Source organism: Sceloporus occidentalis, unplaced genomic scaffold (genome assembly GCF_023333645.1).
Source record: "Sceloporus occidentalis isolate IW3139 unplaced genomic scaffold, rSceOcc1.0.p SCAF_5, whole genome shotgun sequence".
Taxonomy (NCBI): Eukaryota; Metazoa; Chordata; class Lepidosauria; order Squamata; family Phrynosomatidae; genus Sceloporus; species Sceloporus occidentalis.
The window spans coordinates 167048051-167074698 of NW_028316985.1; the positions used below are offsets into that span (position 1 = coordinate 167048051).

A 26648-nucleotide genomic window follows, 5' to 3' on the forward strand; every position below is an offset into this window, starting at 1 on the left:
AAAAATAATATCTTTATGGAAAGATAAGGGGAGGCACTAACATTTATCACTCAGTGTTGCACCACTGCTGTTCTAGTACTGCATAAACACTGCCTAGCCTGCAGACATCGATGTCAGCTCTAATAATGTTGTTCGCCATTTATGCCAGGAAGAGAAGAGGTTGGCAGATGAAGGATTCAGTTTCAAGCTCCCCTCTCTCTGTCCCAGCAGATGACTGGTTTTGTTTGGTTCTGGACAGATAGCATGGATCACATCTATCATGTTAAAAGCATGTTTTGAGAACTGCAGTTGTAAGCAAGGTGACTGTGCTGGAAAGCAGAACCTCTGAGGATTTTTCAACTAACCGGCAGGATGAGCAGTATTTCAAAACAGCCTTGCCCAAAGTCATTTAGGGATTTGCAGGTGCTAACCAACATTTTCCACAAGGCTTAGAAACCAAGCCTCTTAAATAGTAGGTATTTCCACAATCCCCCTGATGTTCCTTCCCTCTAGCTAGGGAGAGGCACTCCCTCAAGGACTGAGGTTGCAAGCCATTTAGGGCTTTAAATGTCTTCACAAGCACCTTGAATTCAGATGGGGAATGCATTGGCAGCCAGTGCAATTCTTTTAATATTGGCACTACATGTTGCCTGTATGATGTTCCAATCATCAGTTGAGCTACTGTATTTTGCACTACCTGCCGCTTCTCGGTCTTCTTCAAGGGCAGCCCCACTACTACTGTGACTAGGTTATCTACCCAGGAAAGGCTAGAAGGTGCACCAGTTGAAGCTGGCACCAAGCACTCCAGTGACAGTGAGGCCCAAGGATCATTCCCAAGCTATGTACATTCAGGGAGAGTTTGGCCCCAACCAGAACAGGCTCTTTGCCCAGTTCCTGACCTGAGAACCACTAATCCACAGAGCTTCCATCTTACTGAAATTCAAATTCAGTTTATTGGTCCTCTTCCAGCCCCCATTACAGCATCCAGGCATTAGTCCAGCACCTGCATAGACTCAATTGCTTCAAATGACAAATAGAAATAGAGCTCAGTGTCATCAGCTTATTGATGGCACCCCATTCCAAGCCACTTTATGACTACCTTCAATGGCTTCAGGAAGACATTGAACAGCACTGGGGATGGAACCTAGGGCATCCCACAGTTTAGTCGCCATGGGGTTTAAGGGAATCTCCCTAGTGCTACTCTTTGGAACTGGTCCTCCAGGTAGGAGGAGAACCACTGTAGAACAGTTCCTCCTACTCCTATCCCATACAGCCAGTCCAGTAAGATATCATGTTCAATGGTGTCAGAAGCTGATGAGAGATCCCAGATGATGCGGTTTGTGGGTGTGGGTGTGTTTTTAAATTTTGTACGGCCTGTGAATGATTCTGTGGTGTTTAATGCATGGATTTTAAATTGTTTTTAATTTTTTATTGTAAACATTTTAATTTACTATTTTTGGAAGCTGTCTTGGGTCCCATCTTGGGAGAAAGGAGGCCTATAAATAAATAAAAACAAGATCAGCAGGATAGTTACACCCCCCCCCCCAAATCTTTCCCATGGAATAGATTGTCAATCAGAGCAACAAAGGCCATTTCATTGCCATAACCTAGCCTGAAAGCAAACTGAAATGATATGAGGAACACATTATTCTACTTCCGAGGAGTTGGGTTCATGAGCAAGGTAAAAATTTAAGTGTCAAAGGTTTTTGTGCAAGCCACTTACTTTTGATTTGCTATGTCGTATAAGAGCAGAGAGTAGTCTGTTTGACTCTCCCATTACTCCCGCGTGATCCTTGGCTTCACACCATTCCACCAGCCTTTCAACCAACTTCATATTCTTGCCCAGCTGTTCAGCAGCTTCTGCTACGATATATTAAACAGATGATATATTAATCTGGGTGCCGGTAAAAAAGTAACTAGCCCTAGGGAAATAGCAGGGACAAAGTGCAAAAGAAAAATGTTATGATTCTGAACTAAAGAATGGAAGAGCCCGAGAAATCACTGCACATAAGAAGCCATTTTTGAGACTGTCAGGTGGTAATTAGGAAGTGCTATGGTGGAGAAAAGAGTTTTATCCCTTGGTACCCTACTTTCCAAGGAACCCATGCAAGCCACAACCTGGTTTCATGCCTTGACCTTCAAATTCAACACACTTTTGCTCTGGCCCAGCTTACTCTTATGTGAGGCATTCAAATGAATCAGTTAGTAGTTAATGTAAACTTATGAACACACCCCTCATTCTTAGCTTCAGGGCTGCAACTGTTCCATGGGCCATACTTTTCCATCCATGTCCTAAACTCTCAGACATCTTTATTAACGGCCTAAGCTTTCCCCGCCTTCCATCATCTCATGTGTCTCAATGGCACAAAAGAAGTGTGTTCTATTTAAAAACAGGACGCCAAAGTGCAGAAATAAGTGTCTCTGTGCCTAGAAAATTATGATTTGATCTCGAGAGTGCACACCAAACAGAGATAAATAGCTCAACTGGCAGTCTTAAGCTAAGAGGAAAGCAGCTCAAAGCAAGGAAAAGGAGCAAGGCCAGAGAAAAACGTAAAAATAAAGGCCAGAATCCTCTTGGGACATTTCATGAGTGGACCTACCTCTGTAGGAATTAGAACTGGGCAGATCCATAATGTCCATAGGCAGTAAAGTGCTACTGGTACATTACCATGTACCTGAGCTATAAAAGTGACCAAAGTACATTAGGACCAACACACAACAGGATTGATGTGCATTGGGACACTAGCTAGGGAGTGGCAATGAGCAGCAAGATTCTTGCTGGTATCCTGTTAGGCATCTTCACAATTCACTAACAGGCTTTCTTGGTGCCTCTGCTACATAGCTAAGCATGCATAAAGCTGAGTAATGTATACCGTGATAGAGGATTCTGGTCTCTATGTGTTTTTAAAACAGGGAGGTCACTGCCATGTTCCTTAATTTATGATCAGTCAGTATAAAAACAAGGATGGAAGACTGAAGGAAAAATGCTGGTCTCCTCTGGAAACCATTATATCATTTCAAGGAAGGTCACCTACTGTTCCTCCCTTAGGCCATATCAAGCAACAGATGAACTGAGGGTTACAGCTAACAAACTCAAATAAAGATGTGGTGTGGCATGGCATTTTCTGCATAATAGCTTGTACTGAAATGTAAATAATTTGAATTTTCTCATATTTTTGGCACAAAAACTTCAAATTCTTGATACTTCACAAATATAATGTCCCATTAAACCTCTGGTCCTTTAAAAGTTTTTGTTTCTGCATTCTTATTTCCAGATATTATCTCTGCAATCCCAAGAGTTTAGGAACACTGCATTACAGATGGATAGACTCAATCAAGGAAGTGATGGTCCTGAGTTTGCAAGACCTGAGAAGATTTTTTGATAACAAGTTGACCTAGAAGTTTCTCATTCATAAAATCACTATCAGTGTTGCAATTAACAACAACACTGAGAGCCAGAACCTTTGTAAAAAACAAACAAACAAACTTGCACAAAATCTAGGCCTAAATCAATTGTGAGCCCCCACAAGAGTAGACCTATTGAGTTAATGGAACTTGCATAAGAGTTGATTTACATAGTTGTCACTGAGTTCATGGATGGATGTGTGCTAGTTGGAACTAATAGTTGGATTTGGGCTGCAGAGTATCACATAGACATTAATAACAGTAGTTAAGAAGCATCATATGAACTAAAACATCCTCCTAGTTTCCAAACTGTACCCTCTTTATTTTGGTTAGAAACATTAGACTGCAAAAATCCTTGTATTTTTTTTTAATTTTTAAATATTTTTATTACATTTTAAGATATAATAACGACAAATGTATGCTTGTATGGGTTATTTGTCTTTATTATTTTTTATTAAGACAAATAACACAAATATACAAACTCTATTCAATAGACTGCAAATTTCATGATAATAATAATAATAATAATAATGAAAATTAATAACATGTGTTTATTTTCCTTCTTCATCCTTTATTCCCTACCCCTTCTAACACACTTTCTTTCCCTCTATTCTCACTTCTGTACCCCATTCTTTCCTCCTTCTCCTCCTTTCAACATCTCTCTCTTACTTTCTCACCTGCTATTACCTTCCATCTACATACTATTTCCCTTTAGTAAATACCTACTAAAAACAAAAATGGAAAAAGAAACAATAAAAAGTAGTATGATATCTTGGGCACAAATATAGCCCATCCCATAGAATTCTCTCAGTGAGGAAAAATTGCTGTAAGTTATTCAACCACCAAAGAGATTGATATGAAATACATTCATGAATGTATTTCACAGAATACATTCACAGAAATGGTTGAAGCAGATTCTAGTATACAAGTAAATTATGTGTTTTAACTCGCATTTAAGATGCTAGACAGAATTCCAGATCTTTAAGAAAGCAGTTCACAGCTTTCACTTTACATATACACTTGATTTATTTGAAAGATTTTCTTTGAATCTTTCCCCCCTTCCATAAGAAACTTAACAGCAGATGAAGGACTGAACAAAGGCAGTATCATTTAATACAGAGAGCAGTTTATTTTTACCTTGTGCATCTATTAACATTCTCAATGTCCCTAGCAGTTTGAACTGAACAGGGGGCATCTCAGATTTGAGAAATTTCAATACTGCTTCTGCCACACCAGCTGACAGCATCTTCGCCTTATTTACAACTGCATGAATAAAGAACAGATGTTACTTCACAAAGACTGCAGAGATGATACATTTACCTTGCACAAAGAAGCTTACTTTTGAGGCAAGTCTTAAACATCCTTTTCCAAAGATCCTTGAAAACAAATTATGGATATTTGACCATATGAAATTTGGAAAAGATGCCCAGAAAAAAGAATAATGGGTGTCATTTTATCCTTTCCACTGTATTCTGCCCTGAACTGGTAGTGGGAAAGCTGGATGGGGCAGTAATGAGAAAAGGAAACTTTAATGGGGAAATGTCATTATACATTACATAGAATATTTTTAAAAAGAGCTAATATGTGTCCTGTTTAAAGGCAAAAGAGAAAGATAACTTTCCCCCACCTTTGATTCAGTGGATAGAAGATATAACAATACTAGCAACATTTGAAAGAATCATGCATGGATAAAATCTACAAATGGACTTATAATTGGATATTTGGTCAGCTTTTATAGAAACACATTGTTAACATGGTTGTTTTCCCCCCTTTACTTGTGTTTTCATTTTTCTGCTTTGTTGTATTGGAACACTATGTGTGTAATTGAGAACTTTCTTATGTATCCCTATTATACATTTCCAAATTTAATTAAGAAATAATTTGTAAAATTTTGAAAATGTAAAAAGGAAAGGGACAAAAGTGAGAAAAATAAAATAAAAATATAACCCATACATATCTTAAACCCAAGTTGCCATCCTTAGTATTTGTGGATCACATTGCTTTTCCTTATACAGAGATGCCAAGCGGTATCACTGAATCAGTTTGTGCAGAAACATTTTCACTGTATGCTGAAGCAACGTACAGGCATGAAGCGCTTGCCCACCCATGCAGATGTATGTATGCACACTCGGTCCTAATCTGCCTTCTTGTTTCCTGGCTCAGTTTTTATTTTACAGATTTGTGAGTTCTGGAATAACCCCACCTTTAAATACATCTTTTCTACAGGATGCAAAACTTTGGGGCACATCCACAGAACATTCCTCATATAAATGTCATTATTGAATAAATGCAGGCAAGGGGGAGTTAGTTAGACTTCTTTGGTCTAACTATTTCACACATTTCTCATGCAGTGGTGCAGCAGATCCAGGGCTAGCGGTGTTGAAACCCTGCAATTTTTGGATTAACAGATTATGACTTCTCTTGAACCTGCCTGAATTTAGCTCTAATTGCTACTGTGACAGACCCTTTCATATAGTTGCTTTGGGTCCCAATCTTGGGAGAAAAGCGGGATAAAAATAAATATGAATGAATGAAGCCACAATAGCAATATGATTCTACTTTAATTCACATGGCTGCTTCCCATGGAATTCTGAGATTTGTAGTTCGTAGAGGTAATAGAGTTCTCTGGCGAAGCGTTTTAAATGCCTCAGGCTAAATGGCAAATCCCAGGAATCCACAGGATAGTGGCATGGCAGCTAAAAGTGGAACCACTGGAACCACAGTGACAGAATTGTGCTGTGTGAAAGAACCCCTGGTTTTGAATTCCAGATTTTTGAATGTATTTTCTTCCTCAGGAAAGGGAAGTAAATTAAATTTACCATTTGATCATTTTTGCCCGAGTTGTTTTTTTTAAACCCTTTGGGAGAGACTGGCTTACAAGGCTGGGATGATGATGCAAAGAAGCTCCTGGGGCACCTATGGCTTCTTGACCACACCATTCCCACCCTTGTAGTAGAGACTGAGCAAGCACATAAGCCAAAGGCTCAGCCTGCACATCAGCACATACAGCACCTGCACAATGGGGTGAATGTATGAGCCAGCTCTGTGCTGAAATGAATAATGAACAAATCACCTTGCAAACACTTGCCTATAACACTGTGAAGAATCTGTGTTTTTTGTTCAGTCTTCTGAGAGCTCTTTTCCACTCTACGAATATGGCAATTACGCCTGTTCCAACCCGTGAGGCTCTCCACCCCCCATGTGTGAAGCAGGAGACAGACTTCGCTCCATAATACATTTTAATTAAAAGCGAGAAGTTAACTGGCATTTAGAATATGGACTAACAAGATGTTGCTTGTTCCGACAAGAGATTCCCTAGCTTAGAAGCGTATGCATTATTTAATTTTAAAAAAGGATTCACTAAACTGTATCCCAATTCACTAAATCACATTTTAATATTGCATTTGTGCTTCTTCTTAGTATCTTGGTATTTTGGGAAAATATATCAATGAAATGAGGCAGGAGAATAATAATTTGAATGAACAATTTTCTAATATGCCTAGTGCCCTAAGTGTCCTTAAATTTTCCCCCTAATACAGTGTGTCTTTGGTATCTGCTGGAGTTTGGTTATCATTTTAGCAGCTGATTAAGTAATTCTACTCAATTGGCTACTACAAACTCTCCAGAGAAGTCATCAGGCTTTGCTTCTCCCCTGAAATTTCCTATCAGAAAAAAGGCAACTGTCTCCAACATATTCTGGAGATCAGGGAGGGCAACGATTGCTCTTTCATCCCAGCTGCAGAATTGCAGGAAGATGTTCATTTTATTTCAAGAATCTTTTGTAAGCTACTTTGAAGACCTCTGGAAACTATAACAAATGGGGGGTAGATAGATAGATAGATAGATAGATAGATAGATAGATAGATAGATAGATAGATAGATAGATAGATAGTGACATGGCTAGAATTTATGGCTCATTTAAAAGATCAATCACAAAACATCTACTACATTGTTCTTTTTTTTTTTCTTTTTAGGAAACTGGTTGAAGTTTGCAAACAGAGGCTAGCATTCTTCTCTGGGTACTGCAAGGGTTGGTATTCCTTTTGTCCCTCCACACCAGCCAAGGCTGAACAGTTTCTGAACAGTCATTCTGTGTTTTGTGGGGTCATGCAGGATTGCAGAAGTGTCTCTCCATAGTCAGATATTAAATGATGACATCAGCACTGAGATCTGCCATGGTCCTCTGGAGGTCTCAGCACTGCTGTAATCATTTTGCTCCTGACTATGGGGATGTAGCCAGATGCTTCTGTGATCCTTCCCACTTCTCATAAAAATGACTGTGTGGAAGGTTGGGTTTTAGAGGCTTTATGATACATGGGGGGGGGGGGGGGGGGGGTATAAAGATCACACGAAAACCTACGATGCTATGTTGATCCATACATGATTGTAGCCACACTGTGACTATGGTCAGTGGCGTCCTAATGCCAGGTGTCACCCGATGTGTGTGTGTGGGGGGGGGGGGTTGCTGGGAGGGCAAAAGGGTACACTCCTGCCCAGGCTTTCTCCTTTGCAGGAAACCTGGGACTGGAGCAGCCAGCAAGGGCACATATGTGCTCCTCTGGAAGGCCCAACTGGGTGTCACTCCTCACCCCTCTTTTGGTTGTCAGCCAGTGCAGTCTGCACCCCCCCCCCCCCCTCCAAGTGACGCCACTGACTATGACTGCAAATAGAACTATTAGGGAGGGACCAAGCTCCATGAACATTGCATGACTTTCTTCTGCATAAATATGTAAAGAATTTCTTAATGGAAGAATGAAAGGAGACAAAGTCCCATGTGCTATACAATAGTGAAAAACCTTTTATTTATTATTAAGAACAACAACAACAACAACAACAACAACAACAACAACAACAACAATGCATTCCAGCCTTATCACCAATTGGTCCTCTTCAGGGTCTATTTAATTGTCAGAAATTTCTGGAGTTCCAGTCTGCACTCTCTATAGAAGTGGGCCTTTGAGTATTTGAAGAAGGTCAATTGGTGATAAGGCTAAAACATGTTGGGCTTTTTAAGAAATAAAAGGTTTTGTCCAATGTATAGCAAGTGGGACTTGTGTCCTTTCATTCTGTCACTGTGAATATGTGCTTTCCAGTTCTGTAATGTTTCTTAATGGCATACATGAAGCAACTCAATTTGGTAGAGGAAGAATTTCACCACCAAAGACAGATCTTTCTTCTCTTGGAATTTTACATATTTAGTAAAATGCTTAATTGCTTACCAGGGATAGCAAGGTTTCGGAGGGCACTCAGTGCTGCATGCTGTACTGTGACATTCCCATCCTCCACATGTCTATCCAGTAAGTCCATGAGTTTCTGAACAATTCCATTATCCACCATATGGATGCAGTTTCCATCTGTGTAAGATCAATATATTGTAACATGAATAAAATGCTTTTTGTGGGGCTGTCTGCACCATAGAAATAATGCACTTTGACACCACTTTAACTGCCATGGTCCAGTGCTAGGGAATTCCAGAAACTGTAGTTTTGGGAGGCATTAAGCTTTCTTTTTCAGAGAGCTTTGGTGTCACAATAAACTACAATTCCCAGAATTCCATAGCATTGAGCCAGGGCAGTTAATGCGGTTTCAAACTGGATTATTTCTGCATGTGGATACAGCCTGTGTTAAACACCTAGGTGTCTCCCTTTATTTCAGATGCCAAGATCACCAACAGAACTTCTGCAACCCCAATTAATCATTTAAAATACAACTAGAACATCATAAAACCTTACATACACCTACCTTGGAGCCCATGAGAATTTGTAAATATCCTTCCAAAGAGGGAGGAAGTACATAGAATATAGTCATCCAGTTGGCATATACATTAATATTAGCTTATAAATGTCCCACCCACCCCAGTCTGATTAGGGCTGGCATCTCTAAAAACATATATTCATCTTGAGTTAAAACAATAAGATCCTGTGATCATTGACCAACAGATAAGGAGTATTTGTCTTTTGAGGCATGTCCTTTCCCTACAATAAGGGACACAGGACCCAACCATGATGGCCAACAATTAAGGTCCAAATTACAGGAGTATAATCGAAAAGTAAATAAGCATCTACAAATGTAAAGGATATTTGTAATATAAAATTAATACCTTGCAATACATCCAGACCAAAAAAGAATATATTGCTGGATCCACCCATATCATATGCGGTTCTGCAAAATTTGCTTTTAAAAAGCACTTTCCTTTAGTGAAAATCTTCCCATTGATCTTTAGACCTTAAGGTATATTTAAAAGGAAATGTTCTAAAAGCAATATTTCCAGATGAAAATGGGTTTTCACCCACTCCTTTCTCTTTCACTGCACCATGGGGAAACCATTGCCTCATATCATAACATTTATTTGAAAAATATTGACGTTTAACAACGTGCCTGTATTTTAAATTCCCAAAAATATTTTTTCCAGAAGTCAGGTCTGTGTTCAGCTGTTTATAACTCTCAGTCTAAAATGCATTGTAAACATAAATAATACAGTCACAGCACAAATGCTATTTAACTTTAGTGTCAGCAATCTGCTGAAATGTTAACCCTGATGATTCTCACCATTTCTAGCAAAATTTGCAATTGCCAGTGCTCCTGCAAGCTGTAGCTGATGACTGTTGGAAGGGATCCATAAAAGCACCCTTTGGAACACACTGCCTTTTCCTCCTTCAAATAATTTTTGCATTGATTCATCTGGAAGTGAAGGGGGGGGGGGGAAGACAGAGGAGCACATTCAGACAAAATGAGAAAAATAAGAACCTATGAATCTGCTTTATACCAGGTCAACTCCCTGATCCATCTAGTCCAGCTCATCTCTACTGCTGTTGGTAACTCTCCAACATCTCAGGGAGAACCCTAGTCCTGCTATTTTGATTTGATGAAGATTTTGTGCAAAGTATGTGGCCCTAAACTATTCCCTTTGTCATGCTTCATACGGCTACACTATACTCATTTAGCTAACAGCACATGTAAGTACGTATTCAACATGCAAATAAAATAAGCAGGTTTGGTCATCACAACCCATCTACATTTGTCTTCAGAAAGAAAAATAAATTTTAGGTGAAAACTTTAAGTAGATTTTCCCATCTTTCTGCTAACTGGAGTTCAGACAATTTAAGCCTCAGACTGGAATGTAATGGCTATCAAGATAATATCAAAATGGAAAGACCCCCCCCCCCCCCCCCCCCGAAGAGGCTTGAGGTATCTGAACTCATTTGCCACTGCAGTAGGTTTATACATTTTATTCTATGTATTCTATGGAATTTGTTTTCATCTGATGCGTCTCAGGGTTTTAATTGTAACTTTTGCATTGTTTTTACTCTACCGTTCACCTGCCTTGAGCACTCATTTTAGGAAAAGGCAGGATGTACATTTACACTGGAGAGCCAGCAAAACACAGTGGTTTGAGGGTGGGACTACAACCCTGGAGACTATGGCTCAGCCAGTGGGTGACCTTGGCTAAGTCACACTCTCTCAGGAAGGCAGAGGCAAACCCCTTCTGAACAAATCTTGCCAAGAAAACCTCATGGTAGATTTGCCTTAGGGTTGCCATAAACTGGAAAAGACTTGAAGGCCCACTACTACCATAAACCTAAACAAGTAGTTGTTCTGATGGGTCAATGATAGCATTACAGTCTGCCCTCCCCATACACGGGGGATCCATTTCGCCCCTCCCCCGCGTATGGGGAAAAGAGCGTATGCTCGCGGTGGCACACAGGGCGTGTGGCACAAGTATGCGACCCATTATTTCTGCCTGGGCTTGCCTTCCGCGTGAGCTCAAAGCCACGTAAGGCAAGCTCACCTATAAGGAGGGCCGACTGTATAATCCTCTGATATACTGTAGGGTAATTTCACCTCAAGACTTACCTCCTAGCAGTAGTAGAACCATAAGATCAGAGGCAGTTTTAAGCTCAGCAATGTCATCTTCTTTGTCGCTGTCTACAGTCTTTTGGACTATCTCCAGTAGACACTCAACAAGGCCTGCTTCAACCAGCTGCAATTTAATAATATCTGGATTTTGAAAATAAACAAATATAATTGGTCCATGGGTTTAAATATTTTTAAGGCCCAATACAGTGTAACAAAACCAGTGGAATAAAGTAACAGGAATGATATATGTTGTCAAAGACATAATGCCTTCATATATGGAAGCTGTTTAGGCATCTGCATCAACCTGTAGTCACTTAGGCACTGAAGATATGCTCAAATCCCACTCTCAAACGGCTACAGATTTTTGTTGCATCTATTTAAGGTTTCTGGCAATGTTTTTATAACATTTCCCCCAAAAAAGCAAAACAAGTAATAGTTAAGGATGACACAAATAGCAATAGATGCCCACTCTGCATTTTCTGCAGAGATAAATATTGAATGGCAAATAAAAAACAAATAAATCTACAGACCTAGATTAAAATCTTAGTTCAAGTAGAACAGACCCAAGGAATTGATAGAACTTGCACAAATGTTTACTTACCAAATTTTCCCTGTTTCTATAGGTCGAATTTAGTTGGGAATAACAACTGGGTTTAGGACAGAGCAAATAATTTGTGGTGTGTATTCAATATTTATTTGGCTCACTGTCATTTATGAACAGTTTTCAGGATAATCATAACAGTATATGGATATGACACCAGGTATCAGTGGCATGGCGAAAAGGAGGTCAATTCTACCAATGGTTAGAGCATGGTTGAATGATGTTTCTGTCAGTTTTGGAAAGGTCAGGCCAGAAGAAGTTGACTTCAAGAGCAAAACGACAGAGCAAGAATATGGTAGTTCATCTCTCCTCCATTCTACTTTCTTTCAATCTTTCATATCCATGCATTCAACCATCCATGGCTTGAAAATATTTTAAAAATATACAAATTCCAATAAAGCAAACCTTGATTTTGCCATTTTATATAAGGGGCACCGTTTTGCTATGCCATTGGATTTAATGGGATTTAAACATCCACAGATTTTGGTATCCACGGGAGGTCTTGGAACCAAATCCCAGTGGATACCAAGGTCCCACTGTACATGTGGTGGGTGATGCTCTGAAGAGTACAGTCTGCTGTAGAAGTTGCTGTACAAATAACAGCAGAACGGGAAGAAATGGAGCACTTCTGCTCCCCAGACATTTACCCTATTTAGATTTTGGAATGCCTGAATAGGACTTGTAGCATTTGTGAATATAGTCAAACTATTTCCATCACACTCAGAATGTTATGAATCTTTTCCTTACTCGTCTTATTGTAAACAAAACTGATTTAAACATTGACACTTGGGTTTGGAATCATGTGGCCCAAAGCCCATTTTGTGGCCGTCTGGATCCCAGCAAACACCCTCACTGGGGGGAAAAATGGACATACATAATAAAGAGAACTGGCACTCCTGGAGAACTAAATTTGCAAACTGCTGCTCCATGCTCCATTTTGCCCCCCAAGACTGGAAGTGGAAGTCCCAAGGATGGGACATTTGCCCCCTGAGCTTGCCATTCTATCATTTATACGTATGAATTCCCTGAATAAAGATAGGCTAAATCATGGTTCCCATTCAGTCAACTTCATTAAAAAGAGCTCTGGTTTATCTTGCTGTCAGACTTCCTGCTTCCTGTCAGAAAAGCATCACTGGGATCTCACCATTTTCTGCCAAAGGGGCCAGAACCTCAAAAATCATCTCCTTCTTGTCATGTTCTATCTGCTTTTTGAACAATTTCACAAGCTCTTCGGCAATGTTTGTGTAGGCGAACTGCTCTTTGCTTGATTCTGTGAAATGAAAGAAGAGAGAGCTAAGTGCACAGAAAAACAGAATCAAATGGCAGAACTGTTTTCTCTTCAGTTTATTAGGAGGTTACTTGGTGCTGTGATTAATAGAGCTAAACAGTCTTCACAGACAGGAAAAATACACTCCAGTACTTAAGCCTGTCACTAAATGAAAAGAAAAACATCTTGGACTTTTAAGATAAATGGGATGACCTGAATTATTAATTATGTTCATAAGCTGTTAAAAATTTGCACCAGTGGAATGTGAATGTATCCATAGCAACTGTGCAATTACTAACATATAAATTAAGCCTTCAGCTACCCTCAGACAAACAAGAAAAATTACCCACCAAGTGCACCAGGTTTCTGATTGAAGAGATTAAAGGTCAGACCCAGTGCTTTGACATTTACATGGCTGCATGCTGGTAGAATTTGTTTCGGTGTTTCAAAACAGCTGAATTCACATGTTTAGTGTCTTTTCTGGGTACCCTGAAGTAGAACTGCTTTGCTTCTTGGCTTTTAAAAAGCAGATACAATATTAGGTTTGTTGACCCATCACATTTTAAGGGGGCAATCCAGCGATACATGTACTGGTGCAACTAATTAATTTGAAATGTTTAACATTTAGACCAAGGGTGGGATTCAAGTTGCCCTCCAGATATTGGTGGGCTGCAAGAGCCCTAACCAGTGCAGTAAGTCGTGAGGAATGCTGGGAGCTGCAGTCAACCAACATCCAGAGCGACACATGGTTCCCATCTCTGGCCCAGACAAAAGGTGAGGACAGAATAGAAAAGGATATAAGTAATACATGCTCCAAAGAAGGAAGGTATCTTAATTATGATACTCTGGATTCACTGATTTGCCGTTCACGTTTTTTAATTTCCATGGATGGGAAGACAGGAGGGACCAAATGGCATGCACTTGCAGCCATTAAAAACAATGGGGTTCCAATATTTGCGTTTTTTCCAATTCGTGGGGCTGGATGGGTCTGGAACAGATCCCCCGTAAATCGGAAGGGACAACTGTACATTTTTATTGTTATTAATTAGCACAATTTATGAAGAAACTTCAGTGAGCATATAAGTTTTCACATGTTGCTGAACTACAGTCCCCATGATCCCTAATTAACCTGGCTCATGGCTGTTGTGAGCTGGAGTTCAGTAACCTCTGAAGGGTCAGTAGATTGCCTTCTCCTGCTTTACAGAGTAAAAGAGGACAGGTCTCTGCCCCATAGAGCTTACAATCTAAACTTCAACAAAGAGGAAGCAATAGAAAGGGGGAAAGAAGTGAATGTGGAGGAAGCAGGGGGCAAAGGCTGAGATCCTACATCAGGGTGATGTTGCATAAGTCTCTACATGTGGAGTTATACATTGATTGCATCACACAACTCCTTCCATAGAAGAAGTTATGCAGGCATAACACAGTGACAGGATTCTGGCCATTGTGTGTATGTGCGTCTCAGCTGCATGGGCTTAACCACAGATATGCACTGAGGATGTGGAAAGTCTTCAGAACAAGATGGATCTTGATTGTGTATTCCTGCATAACAGAATGCTGGCCTGGATGGCCCTTGTGGTCTCTTTCAATTCTACGATTCTATGGAAGACAGTGGGAAGTGGTGGATCCTATACATGATGGCCCTATTTTTTTTTTTTGGGGGGGGGAGAACTTAGCACTCTGGATAGCTCACTAAAAGTCAGACTAAGTTCTGCTAACATGGGAGCCACGTGTTGCCACTGAAGGGGAGGAGAAGCACACAGGTGTTCTAAGAGCAGTTCCAAGCAGATGGGGCTAATTTTGATCATACGGAGATTAAAAAGCGAAATTTATCTGGTTACATCTGCAGTGGTATCTATCCACTTTAATTATGCAATAATTTTCCTGTCACTTGTGTCATTTAGGTACAGATGCACAACAAAAAGTGGTGGGAGTCAGGGTTATGAATCAAATCTGTATCTCATTCCTAGTGATGAAAAGAAATTCACCCTCTATTTAACATTAAGTGTTTTTGTAGATTTATAACTATGACTTTTCTCTCTTGGCTCCAGCTTTAAGAATAATGTAACATACTGTTCCTGGAGGAGTCTGCTGCTAGCACAGAAATGCACTAGGGAGTTTCTTTCTGTCTAAAGAAAATCGAATATATGACTGAAGAACTTTCAAATGAACAAAGATTTAAAAGGGACATGTACAAGAAATGGAAAAGGAGGGAAAACACCAAAGAGGAATTTGAACTAATAGCCAGCATATATAAGGAGAACATCAAAAAAGCTGAAGCTCAGGCTTGCTAAAGAGGCTAAAAACAATTAAAAGGGCTTCTTTTGAAGGGCTTCTTATTTCTGTAGCAAGAGAAAGAACAAGGTAATGGCAGGGCCACTGCATGGAGAAGATGAAAAAATGATAACAAGAGACAAAGAAAATGTAGAACGACTCAACACCTTCTTTGCAGTAGGAGAAATGAAGCACAGATTAGGTACAAGACTACCAGGTTTCTCTAAATGAATTTAAGTCTATAGGGCCAGATAAAGTATATCCAAGGCTATTAAAAAAACTGGCAGCAGTAAACTCAGAACCACTGGCAATAATCTTTGAGAATTTTTGGAGAACAGGAGAAGTCTCAACATTGAGGAGGGCAAATGTTGCCCCCACCTTCAAAAAGAGGCGGGAAAAAGAGAACCCAAATGATTACCTCCTAGTCAGCCTGACATCAATATCAGAAAAGCTTTTGGAGCACTTAGAAAAGAATGCTGTAATCACTGTAAAATAGATGTTTTAGCTATTTTATTGAATTAATAATAATGTCAGTTTTTTATTGATTGCATTTTATATCTGTACTGTGTTGGTTTGTTGATGTAATCCCGCCTTGATCCGCAGGGAGAGGCGGGAAAATACAAATAATAATAATAATAATAATAATAATAAATTATTATTATTATTAAAAGTTAACATGGTTTTCTCAAATACACATCATGCCAGACTAACCTTGTCTCTTTTTTTGAAAGAGTTACAAGCTTGGTAGATGAAGGGAATGCTGTGGATGGAGCGTATATTGATTTCAGTAATACCTTCAACAAGGTCTCTTGTTATATTCTTGCAAATAAGCTAGTAAACTGTGAGCTAGGCAATGCAACTATTAAGTGGATTTGTAATTGATTGACCAACCAAACCCAAAGGGTGTTCCCCAATGGATCTTCTTCATCCTGGAGAGAAGTGATTAGTGGGAAACTGACAAGGGAACAGCTGCCTGGTTATACTCAGCTCTAAAGTGTCTGAGAAGAAATTCTGAATTATATTGAAGTTACTATTATTTCCCCCTTCGTTCTCATTTTCTCTCAAACTTAGCTGTGGTGTCAAATGTTGAGCTACTTGTGATGGCTGCTCTACATCTTACATATCTGAAAAGTCCTCTTAAGCCTTTTCCTGGTATCAAATAGGTGTAGTGTTAACAAGAGGTTGGAAGTATTATTTTTTTGGACTCAGTTCCCAGAATATCCCAGTTCAAAAGGCACTTTTAGGCCAAAGGGGAGAAACTAGACAGGGGGATAGGGATGGGGGTAATTCCAGCATTTTTCCTATTTGAAAACTTACCACAGACAGTAAGTAAGAACAATGGCTAGAATCCTGTTGGCACATTATGTGCTTGTAAGCAGACTTAATGTGGCCAGGAAATAGAATTACAAAGATGAGTAGCATCTGTATTCAGTAGTGGGCTGCTGCTTCCCAGCTACATAGCAGTGCTGACAAAGGGACCAATCCACAACGGAACACCAATGAGGGGGTTCAGGTGCACTCCCAATACACACTGATTACACAATTCAGTAACCCAGTTTCTTAGTTTCTCTGCTGTTTAATTAAGTGTATCCAAATTTATGTTGCATGAAACGACATACAGGATTCCGGCCAATATACAATTGGTAAATAAAGAGAAAAGGTTTGGACTTACCAAGTTCTGCTAAGTTCCCAAATGCAACAAGGCACATTTCAGTCAAAGCCGAATTTTGGCAATGAATGCCCAACAATTTCACTAACGTAGGGATAACTCCCATATTGATGAGCTGAGACTGTAGGGTATCTAAACACAGAGATACACACACACATACACACACACACACACACAAAGAAAAAGATATTTATGTTAGTAGTTATTTGAAGTGTCATCTTAATTTTCTTAGTCTTTGTCCAATATCTATAAAATAGTCTGCAGGCAACTAAAGCTACACAGTAAAAAGGATTCCTCTTCCTTGTTCTTTTGTTGTCTGCTTAGCATTCAAACCTATCATGGGAAAGAAATACATGTATGGTCTAGCGCATGAGTGGAATCGCCTCTCAGATTGCAAACACAATAAAATTGTGTTAGTTATTTTTGCTATCAATTTTTTTCTCCAAAATGTTTTGGAAACTGTAGTTTGCCAAGGTACCTGAGACATTCTTCACATAACTGCAGTCTTCAGTTACCTGGAATTGCTGCTAAAACTGTTTAAACAGCTGTTAAAGGTATATGATTTCTAGCTTTATTAATAATCAGGAAAGCAAGGCCTGTGTGTATGTAATGCAGATGTGAGCAAATGTGTCTCTCTGGATGCTTTTGCTCTTTAATCCCCTGCCAGCACAACTCTTGTTACAACAGCCAGTGGAGAGGGATTATGAGAGTTATGATCAAAAAACATATCTAGGGACTACTCTGACTGAAGTGGATCTGTAGAACCTCTAAAGGTCAGGTTATGTTAATTACAGTACAGATTGAGTCTTCCTTATCCACAATGCTTGAGACCAGAAATGTTTTGGACTTTGGAGTTTATCAGATTTTGGAATATTTGCATACACATAATAAGGTATTTTGGAGATGGGAACCAAGTCTAAAAATAGAATTCATTTGTTTCATATACACCTTATACATATAGTCTGAAGGTAATTTTATACATAATTTTTTGAAAATAATTTTGTGCATGAAACAAAATTTGTGTGCACTGAACCATCAGAAAGCAAAGGTATCAATATCTCAGCCACCCATGAAAAATAACAACAGCAACACTTCCTAAGTGGTTTATAGCACTTATAAGTGAACTAGCACTTCCTAACTGGTTTACAAGGTGTAAGCCAACTGCCACCAACAAGCTGGGTACTCATTTTACCGACCTATGAAAGGATGGAAGGCTGAGTGGACCTAGGAGCCCTCCTCTAGGATCAAACTCACAACGTTGTGGCTGCAGTACCATCATTTAACCACTGTGGCACTAGGGATCTTATCACACAAGGCACTTAACGCACTGGAATTGTGGCCCAAATGCTTCAGAAGCGAGGTGGTGGGATTGCCGGTCGTGCTTCTGAAGCATTACTGAAGCACGTCCCGCTGTTCTTCCATTGATGAATCGTTTGTGGAGCAACCATTTTTGTAATAATGGGATCTTCCGTTATGCAAAAAATGGGTGCTCTGCGAACGATATGTCAATGGAAGAACAGTGAAATGCCTCAACGATGCTTCAGAAGCGCGACCGGCGATCCCACCTCTGAGCTTCTGAAACATTTGGGCCACGATTCCAGTGCAGTAAGTGCCTCATGTGATAAGGGCCTAGGGCTCCTTGGATTTTTTAATATTTCAGAATTCCAGATGAGGGGCAGGGACGTAGCTAGGATTTTAGGAAGGGGGGGGGTCCAGACTAAGTGCCACAATTAAAATGGGGCTTGGGTGCGGCGGCACAGCAGCACACACCATTCATTTTTCTAATGGAAGGGGGGGTCTGGTCCCCAAGAAACCCCCCCCCCCCTTGGCTATGTCCCTGTGAGGGATACTCAATCTGTTTTAATTACTGGCTTGGATACAGATTTAAGTCCTACTTGGGCCAGCAGAAATTCTAAGTGTGAAAAGAAACATGGTGCACACATTGTCTGTATTCCTCCTGTTAACCATGTTCCTGTACTGAGGTAGAACATGGTTTCAGTTAGGTGCCAACAGGAGTGGGGGAAACGGTACAAATTAGCAGGGCCTGGTGGTCCAGAAGGGAGCTATGTTGCATATATTTTTTGTTTCTCAGTAGTACCATTCTTTGTTGACTGTTTATGACACTCATAGTAAAATCAGTAAATTTCAAAGAAAAAACAAAACAAAATTATGTCACTTATTGGCTGATATAGACTCTAATCAACCAAAATACTACTAGCCATATAGAAAGGACAGAATATAATGATCTTTTAATGTAATTCTTAGCAAAATATATATTTCATGCATGCACAGTTCTGAATAATGGCTTGTGAACTGAGTATTCCCCAGAAAAGACTTTTAGGTTGTCCACCATTGCTGGGGGTGGGGTGGGGCTGAATCCCCCCTCCCCCCAGGACCAAACCTGCTCTTTGCAGACCTGATTATACAGTATTCACAGTGCAAAAATAATGTGCAATTAGAATTCTGTATCATGTGCATTATAACCACACTGCAGTCTCTCTTTGGGTCTTTCCTTCTACATGGGAAGCTTGTATCCCTGGCTGTTCTCCATGCTTAAAATTGTTGATCGTCCAAATTTCTGGACACTTTGCTGAATACACTTTAGTAACTCCTAGAGAGTAAATTCAAAGAAATCGGTAAGTTTGTAATGGTAAGCATAACTAAGTGCCTGAACAGACAGGCCAAAATAATGCTCTTTTGGGTCACTTTGGAGGTATGCTGATTAAATGGCACATACATCTTAAGAGGCCAGAAGCTGTGCCAGAGTGTTTCAGCATGGCTTTGATGCAGCTTGTGGACTCTTAGGACGCATGCATAATTTGAACACCATACCTCCAAGGTGACCCGAAGCAGCTTTATTTTGGCCTGTCTGTTCGAGTCCTATGTTTGACTCAAAGCCATAGCATGCAGGCCCCACTATACTTTTTATTTACTTTAAAGTAAGAATGTGAGGCTGTCCTATGCATCAATGTGGCTTGGGAGGATTAATGTTTCCCTTCAGAAATTTCTACACTCCTTCACAGCAACATATCTCCACTGGTATGCATTTCAACGGACACCCTAAAATGTTTCAGAGTCATGGACTATGGCCTTTTATTGCAAAATCTTGCACTTACGTCTATGTATGTAAATTTAAAATTTGTCAAGGGATTTACAATTGCCTAACTGTACTGTTTTTCTAATTCCCTTTCTAAATGAATATGCATATCTATACCCTAAAGGCATCAATTCCCATCTAATCTTGGAAGCTAAACAGGATTAGCCCTGGTTAGTACTTGGATGGGAGACTGCCAACAAATACCAGGTGCCATATTTCAAAGGAAGGAAGTGGCAAAATCACCTCCACTATTCCTTGCCTAACAAAACCCTGTGGAATTCATGAGGTCGCCATAAGTCAACAAGCAATGTGAAGGTGTGCGCGCGTGCACACACACACACACACATACACACCCCTCAATATTTTGGATAATTCCATCCTTCTGTCATTATACAACTGCATAACTATTTGAACCAGACTAGCTCTAAGATAAAAACAAGCAAACAGCATTATTACTGCATATATTCTAACACGTCTAAGCGGCACAATTTCAGATTATTTGCAATATTAGATAAGTTTAGTGAACAGTATTAGTTATAGTAATAAATTGTCCAAAACAATCTCCTTTCTCCTCCCCAAATTTCTTCCCTTTCATACAGTAGCAGAAATAAGAAACCTGTGGCTCTCCAGATTTTGCTGGTCTCTAATTTCTATCAGCCACATCAAGCATGGCTAGTGACCAGGATTGATGTGAACTGTAGTCCAGCTGCATTTGTAGGTCCACAGGTTTCCCAGACCTATTTGTAAAGGAAGCAAGCAAAAAGATAAAGTATTCAGGGCACTTAAGAAAATGTTATGCAAAGAACAGAAAAAGCCTCAGGAAAGCAAGAAGAAATTTAACAACAATCAAGAAAAGAAGGTTTAAGAAATGTCCTGTGTCACCATAATGATGTTAACTTTTAGTGAGGGAAGTTTACAATATTCATTTTTTAAAAAGTTGTTTAAGATGTTTGCAAACAGAAATGTGGTTTATGATTCACAGGCCAGGAGGTAAGAATTAACACTTAACACAAAAACACACCAAAAACATTACAACCTTAAAACAAAGCATTCCTCAGTTTAATGAGCAAGGCGTATTTGATTTGCACTTAAAAGTAATGATGCAAAATGAGATGTAGTCATGAATCTCTCAAATTCCTTCAAGAATTCCCCTGATAAGAATTATGGGCTCTTATAGATTCACTTTCTGATTCTTTATTTTTAAAACAAACAAACAACTGTAGATGAACAATCCTTTGGTGAATGGCAAATCTTCAAACAGTTATTTCTTTCTGAACCAGGTAGCAGCATATTATCTGTTCCCAGACGTTAAAAGCACCAAATCTCTAGTAAGCTGTAGGAGAAACCCACACTCAAACCCTACAAGCCAGTTACCAAGCCAACAAAAGCCAAATGTGATTTCAGAGCAGGGATGGCATCTTAACCTCTGTGGCTCCATCCTATGGCATCTTGAGAATTGTCTTCAAGAGGAACTTAAGAATTTTCTGCCAGAACCATCAAATCCTGTAGTTCATGGTAACATACTGCAGAATTCTAAGTATCTCACCAAATTACAAATCCAGGATTCTGTAGGAGGGAGCCATGGCAGTAAAACTAGTATCAAACTGCTACAACTGTGTAGTTGGATACTCCAGGTATGAAGGACATGGCTAGTGTTTCGTCATTATATCTTTCTTGACCTGGACAAGTTCACATCAATAGCTGCAGATGTCAACTCTTGAACAAATGTATACTCTCACATGAGAGAAAGACCATAGGAAATTGTCTTATACCAGGTCAGATCAATGTCCATCTAGTGCAGCACTATCTGACCAACAATAGCAATCCTGTATCTCTGTCTCATCCCTTCTTCGCTACTGTTTTTATAACTGCCGATACCAGGGACTGAATTTGGTACTTTCTATATTTAGAGCACAAATTCCACACGAATAATAGAGCAATTAGTTTTTGGGACTGCAGTTTCCAGGATCCCCAATGCCATGCAAGATCCAAAATTTTGGAAGCTGTGACTTGAAAGTACAACTTTTCAAAGTGCCAGTCCTACTGCCACTGAGCTATAAGTGTGCAATATTATATAAAGATTCCTGCTCAGAAAAGGAAAAGAATTTGCCCTTCTAAGGACCCAAATAAGTATTAAAATATGTCTAGTGCAGTTTAAATATGTTATTGTAGTTGAAACTAAGTGTCTAAGCCGCAATCCCAATCCAGGATGAGGTATGCCTGCACTTTGAATTGTCAAAGAAAGATCCACTGAAACAAATAGATCTTTCTTTGGCATTATGTATTGAAGGACTGGAGTGGGATGAAAGGGAGCAAGTAAAAAAAGCACTGATTATTTAATATATGTCATTAAATACATGATATGTATTAAAGGGTAAAATGTAGTTTTGGTCTAATTTTAAGTAACTGTAGCACTTTTCAGGTATTCCAGCAGCTTTAACAAAATGGTTGCTCTTCCCATTGCTAATCTTCTTATTTCTTGACTGCAATCTCCATTCTGATCAATGTTTGATCCAAGGTACAGAAAATCTTTATTTCTATTGTCTAGATTTATCCTTGGTTTGAACTTCCCTTTGAATTCTCAGATCTTGTAGAAGAGGTTTCTTGTTCGTCTTCTTTTGTCATTGTCTTCTATTTCTCTGCATTGATTATTTTAGTAGTCCTTTTTGTCCTTGTGCACTAGTCATTGAACAGTTACATTCATGGGTCTGGTTATGTGCCTGTTTCTCTTCTCTTTTGCTTCTCTTCTTTCCTTAACTGCTTGGAGCTTTTAATCTGTTATCCATTCTTTTATTTCCTTTTGGCCACCATGTCTTTCTAATGTCTTTTTGTATTCTTCCTTGATTATATCCTTGGCTTCTGACCATAGTTGTTCTGGCTTCTGGTCAATTATGCTCAATGGTGCAATTCTACAAATAATCTACAAATAATGCATAGCCAAAATTCTGAATGACTAATTTACATTCACCTGAGGTAAATTCCACTGAACTCAGTGATTCTCATTGGACATAAACAGTATTGCATTGCAAAAACATTGTATTTGTCTTTCTATTTCTAGCTTAAGCTGCCTGATTGAAGGACACTGACATTTATTTAATGAAGTGGCTAGTAACTTCAGTTTTTTGAGATGATGGCAAATTACCAGGGATGACTGATACACTGGCATCTAAGCATTTTAACATAAAAACAAATTGTACTATTTATCACTAACTGAGTTTGTTTATGAGTAAGCCCTTCCACAGATTGCAAGCATGTAAAAGATATTTAAAAGCCCTCACTTGCACTCTTACGGAGCCAGACAATTAAGTGACATATGAATGTTTTTGAAGGCCCGTCCCTCCAGATCTCCTGGATTGACCTTTCTCCACCCACCCCACAAAAGGATGAACTGCCTCCTGGATGCATCCAGCAGCATTCATTCATCTTTTATATAGGCTGCAGGGCACTCTGCACTGATTAACATATCCACCCCACATTTTTCAAAACAAGAAATGGGCTTCAAGCCTGGGGGGATGCAGGTTGTGCAGCCCCTGGAAGGCCTAGGAGCAGAAAACTGGTCTCCAGACCTCTCATAGTTGACCACCCCTGCATTACAGGTAAGCTTCAAGTTTGTGGCTACATGGGAGAACTTCAAATTATGTATCCATGAGAACTTGAACATTAGCAATCTTAGGAGATCTTGGATAGTACAGAAAGTCTGGCACCCATGTTATTAAATGTGATGTCAGAAGTAACTTCTGAACTCCCTAGAAAATCTGGGGAAAGTGAATGTCTGTAGTGCAGCTAGCCCAGGCAAATAGTCTACTGGTGGTAAATATGTTTTCTACATATGCTCTATAATCTCTTTGTATTTATGTGTAGTTAAATGAAGTGTTGTGATGACAGAAGAATAAAAGGAGTAAAAATACAACTCAAGGTAAGTGAAGTGAATAGGGAAGTCACAGTGCTGCAGTCACTGAGCTGCTTCAAAAAGTATTTGAAGAGGCTTTAATAGATAAAACAGAGTCTGTCTCTGGCAATCTTATCTTCCATTTCACAGTCAAACTCGGTCCTTCCTTGAATTCAGGTTTCAGCCTCCTGAAAAGCAATTTATTTATGCAGCATACTTAGCCTTCAGCCTGGGAAATCAAAAACAGAACAAAGTTTTAAAAGGCATCTAGAATTGTGTGTGAGTGTGTGTGCGTGTGGAGGGGGGAACACACCATCACTCTGGTTTGTAAGTCGAAACAACAGACTCTACATAGGAAAGCTCAACTTGGGAGAAAGCTAAATTCAAACAGGGCAATCTATCCACTATATTAGTCAAGAGCATATCAATTTCAGTACTGAATCTGAAGACTGCATATTTAAGAGGAAGCTTGTCATAGCACAAGGGCCTTTTCTTCCATTATTTTTTCATCACCAGAAATACTCATAAGCAGAAAGGGAATTGAATAGATGGTGATATGCAGCTGAGCAGATAGTTTTTCTGGCAATGCCTTTCCATCCCTGTTCTGCAATTTCCCCTTCTTCTCTCCCTACTCATCCTTATGTAACAGAGCACAGCCATTCTGAAACTAAAGACACAAAGTACCATACCAGGCACCTGCTGCCAGTTCCTCCTCCTTCATTTCTTCTCATCAGGTTTAGAAGATAGACTGTGTTGAGTCATGGCTGTCCGGGTTCTGAACTATACATCTAAGGCTGCCATATACTGATTTAGATGCTTGGCTCATGTAGCTCAGTACTTTCTATACTAGCAGTAGTTTTGCAGAATTTCAGACTAGACTTTTTATCTGGGTCTGTCTAGAAATGCCAGGCACATTCTATATGGGAAGCACATGATGTACCATTGAACTGCAGTGGTTCATTTCCCAGGTTGGGGAAATGCCATACTATGATATGAAAGGTCAAGAATGTGGTATAGAAGAGGCACTTTCTTTCTGATATACCACCAAAGCAAAGTGCCACCTGCAGTCTCAACTTTGGAAGGACAGGAGAGGGGGGGGGAATGATGATAGGCCCCACAAATGATGATCAGCACCACAGCTCAGTTTATGGGAGTGCAGGGTGACTTGACATTCCTCATCTGGTAGCTTGAAGGCATTTATTGCATTCTACACAGAGGTAGACCACTCATCTATTTTGTGTATTACTAACAGGGCACTTCCAGATTGGCATCAAGAAGTGTGAGTTTTCATGATATAGCTCCTTGAATTTTGCTGGATGTAGTTGCCTTTGCATCCACTTGTTTCATTCTTTTTGGGGGCTGTTTATAGTATTTCTTGGATCTGCACTAGGCTTTAAAAGGATCTTCTAAAAGCTTAAAAAAAATAAACCCAAATGCTCCTATGGTTTCAAAGGGCAAATTTACCCTTCTCTGAGTGTAACCTTTTTTTGTTACAGAGTGCAAAAAAGCCATTTCACCACTATAACTCTTTTTAAAAGAAATTTATTTACTAATCCATAACTTTAGCCTACCATTAGCCCCAGAACCATAACTTTCAAGCAGTAGGCAAATAAAATGCAAGCCTCTGCAAATACAAGAATTAGCAAAGGAGGAAAAAAAGATGGCTTGAATACTGATTCCCTTTTCATTTTTGCCTAGGTAAGGTTTCAAGAAAAAGAAGAGAAATGGAAAGAAGAGAAATGGACCATAAATCAACTAGTGTAATGTATTCAAATCACAGACTTCTAGGAAACTTGCAAGATTAAGATAGGCTCAGTGGCTTTACAGTACACTATTAAGATATTTTTCAAAGGCGATGGATGAAAAGACAAAATTTGACAGACTGAATTTTAATTTGAATTGAAATGAGAATCTAGAAATGAGAAATGACAATATAAAGAATGATACACCTCTCTCTCTCTCTCTCTCTGTGTGTGTGTACATACAGTCTGAAAATAAAGTCAACTCTTCCTCATCAGCTTCACATATTAGAGATTAAACAGGTTTATATAATTTGTGGCTGCCAGCTATGTATACTCATCTAGGAGAAAGTTCCACTGAAGCCAATAGCCTTTACTTCTCTGTAGATATGTCAACTGTCAGGGAAAACAAAGTAGAAGGGTGCTATTGCACCCACATAAGTTTTTGGGTCTTCCCATAAGTATCTAGTTTTCTAAATAATTATACTTAAAATGCTTTTAAAACAAAACATAAAAAGTCTGCTGCAGCCAGGTCACGTTTTCTATCAAGTGATGATATTATACCTTTAAAATGGTAGGTCATTGAAGCCTGAATCCAATTGCTAATCTCAACTAGAATAGACCCACTGAAGCAAGTGCTAAATGGTAAATTGACAGTTATGTAAATCCCATTGCGTCAATTAGTGTATTCTAGATGGGGCTAGCATCTGAATTTCTCCCTCAACTTTCCAAACAAGAGCAAGTTAATCAGATGGCAGACTAACTCCTTGACAGTAAAGCATACTAGGTAGAGAGCAACCTGTAGCAATTGTGATTGCTTTTTTCTAACAGCAAACTCAAACAGGAGCATCAAAAGGACTTGAGACAAAACTGG

The 26648-nt window shown here is 39.4% G+C and overlaps 1 protein-coding gene across 5 annotated transcripts in view; it reads right to left on the reverse strand.

Annotated features, from left to right (window-relative positions):
* Positions 1–26648, reverse strand: part of RAP1GDS1 (Rap1 GTPase-GDP dissociation stimulator 1) — a 117923-nt gene that overhangs the window by 8692 nt on the left and 82583 nt on the right. For 4 of the 5 annotated variants that reach the window (XM_089526089.1, XM_089526090.1, XM_089526092.1 and 1 more), the window contains 7 exons: positions 17053–17181; positions 12987–13112; positions 11239–11382; positions 9934–10065; positions 8604–8738; positions 4522–4647; positions 1703–1842 (listed from right to left, as the gene is read on the reverse strand). In XM_089526089.1, the coding sequence (XP_089382215.1) occupies positions 1703–1842; positions 4522–4647; positions 8604–8738; positions 9934–10065; positions 11239–11382; positions 12987–13112; positions 17053–17181 (932 nt within the window). The remainder of the gene's footprint in view (positions 1–1702; positions 1843–4521; positions 4648–8603; positions 8739–9933; positions 10066–11238; positions 11383–12986; positions 13113–17052; positions 17182–26648) is intronic. The other variant, XM_089526091.1, reaches the window with a different exon arrangement.